This window comes from Camellia sinensis, chromosome 8 (genome assembly GCF_055761805.1).
Source record: "Camellia sinensis isolate YWXY chromosome 8, ASM5576180v1, whole genome shotgun sequence".
NCBI lineage: Eukaryota > Viridiplantae > Streptophyta > Magnoliopsida > Ericales > Theaceae > Camellia > Camellia sinensis.
In genome coordinates, this window is record NC_138968.1 from 47,186,223 (window position 1) to 47,195,555 (window position 9,333).

At 33.2% G+C, this 9,333-nt stretch overlaps 1 protein-coding gene across 2 annotated transcripts; it reads right to left on the reverse strand.

Annotated features, from left to right (window-relative positions):
• Positions 1–1,668: 1,668 nt before the first annotated feature.
• Positions 1,669–4,896, reverse strand: LOC114320101 (transcription factor bHLH93). 2 transcript variants are annotated; one of them, XM_028267206.2, is made up of 4 exons: positions 4,614–4,896; positions 3,658–3,783; positions 3,343–3,513; positions 1,669–1,967 (listed from the first exon to the last, which is right to left on the reverse strand). In XM_028267206.2, exons 1-4 carry the CDS (start codon positions 4,689–4,691, stop codon positions 1,872–1,874), a joined length of 471 nt encoding a protein of 156 aa, XP_028123007.1. In that variant the 5' UTR covers positions 4,692–4,896; the 3' UTR covers positions 1,669–1,871. The 2 variants fall into 2 exon arrangements, with proteins under 2 accessions (XP_028123007.1, XP_028123008.1); XM_028267207.2 differs by having other exon boundaries at positions 3,343–3,510; positions 4,614–4,894.
• Between the last annotated feature and the right edge of the window lie 4,437 nt (positions 4,897–9,333).

A 9,333-nucleotide genomic window follows, 5' to 3' on the forward strand; every position in this document is an offset into this window, starting at 1 on the left:
CTAACTGCATTTGTATTTCAAATTCCAAATTGAATATGTGCTAGCTGTAGCATCATCATATGCCATGTTTAGAACAGCCGAGCCTATATTAGTTGCATTTTGTATGTGTTGCATTAGGCATTTCAGCATAGTTAGGATCATGCATTGATTTCTAACATAACTTTTGTTTTGGCTTGGAGTACTCGGTAAGTTTTATGCTTTAGCATCCTTGCATGTGTGTAAGTGACTGCCATGATAGCATGCTTACCAGGAGGCTAATTACTTATGTGATATACCTGCCTGAATGCCTGTGGGTGAAGGTTGGATTATTTGGATTGGAACAATTCATCAATTGTGAGTTTTAAGCTCACTAGATAGTGGCAAATTATCATGTTTTCTAAGCCCACTTGAGGGTGACAAATCCACATTTTAGCCTGCTTGCGAGTAGCAAACCGTTTTCAAATAAACAAACATGAAATGTTTTGTTCCAATTCAGGCGACCCAGTCTATACTTGTATGTTGTGCGCATCACATAGTAAATCTAGGCTAATAACCGGAATAAGAGCACATAATGTTTTCAAAACCCGATATCATGGTTAGTAGAGGCCGATCTTTGATCGGGCGAGCGGGGGTGCTCACGAAGTGACCTTCCCCAATCGTACCCAAGTTCTCGAGCCGAGGCAACTTTGATGATGACGGACACGTGGCCTTAGGCAACGAGTCAGGGTTTCCTAAATTTCTCAAAATAAAATATTTAGGTGGCGACTCTGTATCTGGCAAAGTAGTCCATGTTTGGCACTTCTTTCAAAAAAATCTGTTTTCAAAAATGATTTGCCGGATTTGGACTCTTTGATGATTTCATTGGTTTTGCATTGCACTCTGCGAGATTAGATACAGGACCGTGACATTGAGTCCTGAACTGTAGTGAACCCAATGAACAAAACGGGGGGGAATTTTCCTCCCGGGGCGTTCGGATACGTCTACAAACGTTGGACAAGACAATTCTGTGGTGAAGACAAGGCTGGAAAAGGCACATAGGGGTTGGTTTAATTTAGGCGTGGATTCGCTAGGTAATTGAAAGTATACCTGTGTAATTCCTTTGTCTTTTTAGTGAATTCTTTTGTGCCTTTTGCCCGTAATTTTTTATCACAATTGGAGGCGCTCCAATTGTGGTTTTTTCACGTTAAAATCGTTGTGTCGATTTGTCTTGATTGTTTGATTGAGATTGATTTTTACTGCTTAAATTGATATATAATTACAAATTAAAATCTAGGGGTTTTCTAAATTTTTCACTGGGGATGAATTTGTGCAACTCTAACAGTGTATGCCACCACTGGTAAGTAGTAAAGTTGGACCCTTTGTACTCTTGGGACTTGTGGAAGCAAGCGTTGGACAAAGTAGAGTATCTTGCAAAGTCTGTAAGCCTTGTTTCAGCAACCGGAAGGCATACTAGAGTTTGAGCAATGCTACATATCAATTTTTTTCCCCCAAACTCCTCTCCAATGATGTGACAAAAACACCTAGGTGTCTTTATACATGGTAACAACTATTGTAACTTGTAAATGTTGTGCAATAGACACCTTTGTTTATGAGGAAGTTAAACCTGGATTTTGAACACTATTAACATTTTTATCATCACCGGTAAGAGGAATCTTTGTGATTGTTTTGCGTTGAACATTAAAGTAGGTATTCTTAAGGAATCTTTGTTTTGGAATTGAACTTGTGATCTTCATCCTCTCGCTAGTGACTTTTTTAAAAAACTAATTCCTTCTATTGACAACATTGTCAACCTACAGCAGAAAGGGACAAAACTTAGAAAGAGAGAATTAAAGAAATATATCATAATGAAATACTTTTGGCTAAACACTTTTTTTTTTTTTTTTTTTTGGTGGCTAATCTTGCTCATTGCTTTCGCTCCAGTTCTTGATAGCCTGACACACAGCTTGTTTTACCACTTGGGCATCAACGCTTTCCGTACTTTCTTCATTCTGCAAGAATTTTTTAAAAATATAAAAATTATTCACCACTTAAAAGCAAATGCAAAAAATGCCAGGGTTTGGAAATGAATACTACTAATATTAGCATTATCAATAATCAAATTGAAAAATGCTACATTTATCCACTTAAGTTACTGGTTTTTGTTTTCTAGCTCACGTGGCATCTCATGTGGCTACGTCGCATCAATTTTCTTTAATTTCCATATAAAATTATCAATAATGTTAAATAAACAAATGATTGGAAAAAATCTCTTGTTATCCTTAATAAAAATGACAACGAACTGTCATGAACAAGTCGACATGAACAACTTCCCTGCAAAACTTTTTTTTTTCCTTCATCTTTTGCCAACCGTTAGATCAATACATCATTCCCTTGATATTCAATGATTTTGAAGAATAAGCATGTAGTAGTTAGATTGATCCAAGGATCCAAGTGGGTTCAAGAATCAACAAGAATTACCATCAAAGCAATAGGTCTATTTTGCCTAAATTTTTAATCTAGATATCAGTCTTTGCATTAAAACAACCATACAAGCATGTGACAATTGTGATATACAAACATAATTTTTATGGAAAAAAACAAACAAACAAACAAACAAACTATACAAAATGGAAAGAATCCAAAGGTGTTACAGTAGTGGAAGGTAAATGGGTTTTATTTATTGAAAAAAAAATATTGTGAATTATATTCCTTGTCCTAATAAGGTTCAATATAATTTGTGTATTTCTGAGTATGTTTGTGTGTAAGGAGGACTAATATGCAGGAAAGTACTTACCCAAAACAAATATGCAGGAAAGAAAATTAATATTCTTAAAGAATTTTTATATTGAGTTATGTACTTGTGACATTTTTTGTAATTAAATGTTATTTTAATGAGTACCTGGTTTTAAAATAGGATTGGGTTTCTTCTAATCCGTGATTAGATTGGAGGATACTGTTGGGTCCATGAGGGCCCCATTACGGATCTGATTTCGATAATCTGAACCATTCAATGTGTAGAACTCGTCGAGTAATATATGTTTGTAAAAAATCACGTTGATCAGATATCGATAGCTATCATCGGATCAAATTTCTATCAACTGTTTATTTTTTCACCATTCATTTTTTTTTACAAAATTGATTTGATCACGTAGGTATCGATATTTAATCAACATGATTGATTTCAGGAATTTAATACTTGACGAGTTCTACACATTGAACGGTTCAGATTATCAGAACAGTACCCGTGGTGGGCCCTTACAGGCCCAATAATATCGTCCAGTCCGATCACGATCGTGGTCTTCTTTATGCAGATTCTGTATATTTTTATGTTTATATATAATATGTGGAAATACTTTCAATATGAAGAGGTGTTTTATCTCTTACTTGTCCAACTGCCTCTAATCGAAAGCTTTCTTCACAGGAGGCACTAGCTTCTTGCACATTAAGACCCAGCTCATCAAAAGTTTCAAGTATTGAGACAAGTAGACCTGGGCAATTCTTTTCTGAAATTACATTAATCAGATAACCCTTTTCTAGGGTTTCAACTGTAACCTGCTGTTTTTCAAGTTAAAATAAAAAAATAAAAAGAACGAGAAGAAGAAGAAGAAAGAAAGAAAGAAACCGATCAACATCAAAACAGTGAAATGGAAATTAAGAAAAATTCAATCAATAGAAGATAGAAATGAGATTAAAATATACCACGGGCCTTGGATCTTTGTCACTTGAATTTTGCGCAGTCCCAATAGCTTGATTCAGTCTTTCTACCTTCTGCTTCAGCTCCTCTATGTACTTCGATGCATCTATTATGATTGAGGTTTTGTTTAGCTGCAACAACACATGTGGCCACCATAGAAGTTAGAACCTAATTTGCACCATCATTAAGTTAATACCTCCTGTGGACACCATAGAAGTCATACTTAAAATTTTCTACAACAGGGTGAGAAACAAATGTCCACCTGCAACTTATAATGTAGCCTTTCCAGTTTTAGTCCACATTGAATGGAGGTTTTGGAGGGATATATTAGGCCTGTACCTAATATAATCTATATAGAGAGAAAACTTACAATGTTGTTGTTGTTGGATTTTTTTTTTTTTTTTTTTTTTTTTTTTTTTTTTTTTAAACTCACCTCATTAGCAGCTAAGGGCAATCACTTGAACTACAACTCAAGTCACAATCTCAAGGTTATTAGTAAGTTGAGTTTTAACCATTGAACGAAGGTTTGAGAAGGGTATATTGGGTACAGTAAAGTTGAGTTTTATTTTTACTTCATTTGTATTCAGTGCTTTCTTGCTAACATCAACCTAGTTCACAAGGTTTCCGTTACTGTAGTCTGTAGGGTCGAGCTAGATGCACGCAATCTTATGTTTTAGAACCCTTCATGGATCAATGGAGAACAAAGGTTTGAAACTTGAAGAGCACATTAAAAGAATAATATAAATAAATAAATAAATTTTAAAAAAAATAAGAGTCTGAGAAGGGACCAAAGCTAGTAATTAACCAAGAATTCTATTAACAACAATGAGGGGAGTACATGTCTCCATATAAGTCTCTATACATGAATCATACATGTATGTATATATACTTATAGGTATAGAATATAATAGTAGAAAGCCAATGAAATCAATTGAGGAACTCAGAAAATGCAGGGAATTACTGCATGAGAGTTTGTAATGGAGCGAAGTAGTTGCAGCTTCTCATGCAGTGCTGCTCTCTTGTGCTCCCTAGACACCATGGTTTCCTTTTCTCTTAACCCTTTCAGCTTTCCTCAGACACCTCTCTCTCTCTCTCTCTCTCTCTCTCTCTCTCTCCCCTTAACTTTCTTTCTATCACTCTGTGTCTGTGGAGAGCTCTGAAGATGTTTAAAGAGCAGATGATGAGCTCTTAAATCATTATCATCACTTCACTTTGTTTGCTGCCCACATGACTGCTCAGTTTCTTCAGAGTGAAATATCAAACCATAAATTATTGTATAATATTCAATGTGAAGTTACCCAGTTGCCCTTTAAAAATTTCAAAGCTGAAAATAAAATTTTGTTGTTTTTCCTATAAATACATTTTATGGAAAGAAAATTCTTGAACTTAAATGCATCGGCTCAGGTGATCTTATGACCCCAAACTCTCCTACGAGTATACAATAAGCTTGTTTAGTGTAATTTTTTTAAGTTAAAAATTTATAATTTAAAAGCACAAATTATGATGGAATTGATGGGGTCATGTAGAACAAGATAATAAACATTTATGAACTCATTTATATTACTTCTTCTTTATAAGCTATGAATAGAAACTATATCAAATATTTTGAATCAGATTCTCAAAATAAAAATAATAATAATTAATAAACAATTTCAATAAATTAAAGTTATTTTTTATTTTAGCTTAGTAGGAGAAGAAAGCAACCAAAAGACTTGCCATTCAAGAGGTCGCAGATTCAAATACCACAAAAGTCAAGCATCCCAAACCTTGGTGCCACTAGAGGTTTGCACGGTCATTAATTTCAGGGTCTCGAAATTAGTCGAAGTGCGCCTAAATTGGTCTGGACATCCGATTATCAAAAATAAATAAATAAATAAATAAAAACATAGAATGTATAGTGCATCATTTGTTTTTATATTTACAACTGTCCAAATTTACACTGTAATATTACTATCGTACTAGTCTGACCAAAACATATATATAATTAAAATACCAAATATATATATATATATATATAATTAGATGACAACACGCATATTGTCCAAGTATTTGTAATATAATACGTGGGAGATTGTTGTTCTTTGTACCCATTTATATGTTGATCATTAATAATAATAAATACATGAGAATATATACTACTTCTAGGCACCTCTTTTTTCTTTTTTTTTTCCTTAAAAAATAAAAAATCTATTTTTTTTTTTAATCAACGAAAAAGAACTTTACTAATGAAAACCGTAAATAGCATATGAAAATACATCAATAAAGAGGGGGCGAAAGCATACACATAAAGAAGCTCAAGCCAAAACCAGTTGATGAGGAACCAATAAAAGAAAATAAATCACCAAGAACAAGAACAGGACACTGCCCACAACCCCCACAAATCAGCTCCACACCACCATAACAACTTTCGATAATAACTCTGCCAGCAAATAGTAGAACAACACTGCCATCACTACTAAAAAAAAGTACTTTTTACGATCATTACAAGTCGTCACAAATAATAAAAAAACAGTCGCAAAAGACTTTTTGCGACGGCCCATGCGACGGCAAATGAGGGTCGCGAATGTAGGGATGGCAAATACTTTTTGCGACCGCAAAACAGCAGTCGCAAACTATTTGCGACTGCCTAACCTATTTATAGTGACTGATATTTTGCCGTCGCAAAAGAGTTTAAAAAATGCCTACAATGTATGACCGACCATCGTCTTACCGTCGCAAAAAAATAAATAAATAAATAAAAAATACCTACAATCATATATATATATATATAAATTCCAATATTATATACAACAAATGTAAAGACATTTTTGCAAATGTAATAACCTACAAAGAGGCAGTAAGATGAATTCATAAGAAAGACTACAAAATTCTACGCCAAAAACATTTGAACAAAATATAAGGCATTAGGATGGATGGTAAAGGCAAGCTACTTAACTGCAATTTAACCAACTAAGCAAAAATGTAATGTTCCTAAATAATTTCAATTAAATCATCTGAGAAAATTCATTCAAAAAACTCAATCCAATGTAAAAAGATGCATGTGCAGTCCTCATGCAACTTACAAGCATAAAACAAAAATTTCCCCCACAACATTTGAGAATGTGAGGCATGTCCCATAATCATATCCAGTCGATTGCACATTTGAGATTGATATCCCCAATTCTAAACAAAACAAACTCAAAATTTCATTAACCTAAATGTAGAGCTTGCACACTGGTATACCACTGCTTATCTTAGCTATATGATTGACAAAGAAGGAAAACACAACCAAAGTAAGCCATGTATAATATTGTTAGAAAAACATCCATAAAGTCGACAGAGGTAAAATGCATCTGCTATAAGCTGAGAAAACCCCAATCAGATTGAGCATAAACCAGACATATGTTTACCTCACTAGAATCAAGGAAATATCAAAATAACATAGGAGTATGAACCCAACTTAACTAATTTGTCCCAATCTCCACTGGCTCTTTCTATATTTTGTTAAGGTGCTCTAGGTTAAGTAATAAGTGTTAGAAAATTTATAAAGAGGTATTTGTGAATTGAAATAGACTTCATTTTGAATAAAAGAGTGTAACCTTTCATGGTGTCTTTTTGTTTTAAAGGAAGGGTCAAACCTCTATTTGAATGAAAGGGTGCAAACCTTTCTTGGTGTCTCTTTATTTTAAAGGAAGGGGTATGTCCCTTCTTCGTACCTTTTCTATTCAAATTGAATAGGTGCCAACAAAGCCTGTATAAAGGCAGCCCCATTCCAATTTTGATTGATTATCCGAAAAATTCAGTCTGAAATTCTTGTCTCTTTACTGTCCATTTTCTTTTAGTGCATTATTCTTCATATAAAATATTAGGAATAAATTTCAGAGAGTTATAGAACACAAGGTTCCAGTTCGCCAGACAAATTTGTTTGAAGTGCTTCTACAAATTTGTGAAGATCATTATATCCTGGGAGATAGACGCCACTCAACCATAAGCACCGTAGCGGGGTGAATCTGTCTTAAGGACAGAGTGTCACACACTCGACTTGGTCTTAATTTTAATTCGATTTGATAAATAAATCCGGTATGTTATTTATTTATTTTGTTTGATTTTATTTCAAGTTATTTTATTTACACAGAAGATTGATCCAACAATCTTAAGACAGATTCGAATTATTCTGTTTACAGAATTTTTCGTTTGTTTCCTTTTTTCATTCTTCGTAAATAATTTCAGAAGAAAATTATTTTCTGTGAATTTAGAAAATAATATTTTGGTTGGAAAAACAAATAGTGATTATATGCTATTTGACATATAGTAGTAATATACTGTCTCTTTTCTTTGACAACTAGTAGTACGATACTGGTGTCATTAACAATTCAGAATATATTTTTGTGGAATTTTGTCAGGAAATTAATTTTGGTTTTTTAGAAATTATTTTCTGAGTTTTCATTAATTAAAATTCTATTTTAGTATTTTAATTATTTAAGTGCTACAGAAATTAATTTTCTGTGTGGAATTAATTTGGTTGAATAAAATTTTATTTTATTTTATTTTCAAATTAATTGAAAAATAAAAGTTATTTTTTTATTTCTTTTATTTTACATAATTTAATTTCTTGTGTGGAATTAATTTGGTTAAATAAAATTTTATTTTATTTCCAAATTAATTGAAAAATAAAAGTTATAGTTTTTATTTCTTTTATTTTACAGAATTTATTTTTCTGTGTGGAATTAATTTGTTTAAATAAAATTTTATTTTATTTTCAAATTAATTGGAAAATAAAAGTTACATTCTTATTTCTTTTATTTTTACAGAATTTAATTCTGTAAATTTGGTTTAATTTTCTGTGTATTGAAAATTTTAATTATAAATTTTTTTTATAAATTAAAATTGATGGCTACTGAAACAAATGCCCAAACAAGTACTACTGTGGTGGCTGCAATTGTACCAACCCCCTCTCCTGTGATGACAGTACCAATAAATTATGGAGAGAAGCCAGAGAAGTTCTTAGGAACTGACTTTAAAAGATGGCAACAGAAAATGTTGTTCTATCTTACAACTCTGAACCTGGCTCGTTTTCTCCGTGAAGATGCTCCTATCTTAAAAGATGATGAAACCGACCGGCAAGTGGTCGCTGTAGTTGATGCTTGGAAACATGCCAATTTCCTTTGCCGGAACTACGTCTTGAACGGACTTGACAACACATTATACAACGTCTATAGTCCAATCAAGACAGCAAAGGAACTTTGGGAATCGTTGGAGAAAAAGTACAGAACAGAAGATGCCGGCTCAAAGAAATTTGTGGTTGGCAGATTCTTGGATTTTGTAATGGTTGATTCAAAAACTGTGATCAACCAAGCTCAAGATTTTCAACTCATTCTGCATGACATTCATGCAGAAGACATGTCTCTCAATGAATCCTTCCAAGTTGCAGCCTTAATTGAAAAATTACCAAAAGGCTGGAAGGAGTTCAAGAACGACCTCAAACACAAGCGCAAAGAAATTTCTATGGACGAATTAATTGTGCGTTTGAGAATTGAAGAGGACAACTGCAATTCTGAAAAGCGGGCTGGTAAGCATCCTATGGAGTCTAAGGCAAATGTAGTGGAACATGCTTCAAAAACCAAGAAACGAAAGTCTTCTGGAGAAAGTTCATCACAAGGCTCTAAAGAGGGGGATAATAAAAAGTACAAGTTTAATGGCAA

What these genes read in the sequence shown, in the direction of transcription:
- LOC114320101 (XM_028267206.2), bottom strand. Translation starts at nt 4,691, where the DNA reads ATGGTGTCTAGGGAGCACAAGAGAGCAGCACTGCATGAGAAGCTGCAA. An exon ending in CCATTACAAACTCTCATGCA is followed by an intron (nt 3,784 to 4,613) that starts GTAATTCCCTGC and finishes GTGTTGTTGCAG; the next exon opens with CTAAACAAAACCTCAATCAT. An exon ending in ACAAAGATCCAAGGCCCGTG is followed by an intron (nt 3,514 to 3,657) that starts GTATATTTTAAT and finishes CTTGAAAAACAG; the next exon opens with CAGGTTACAGTTGAAACCCT.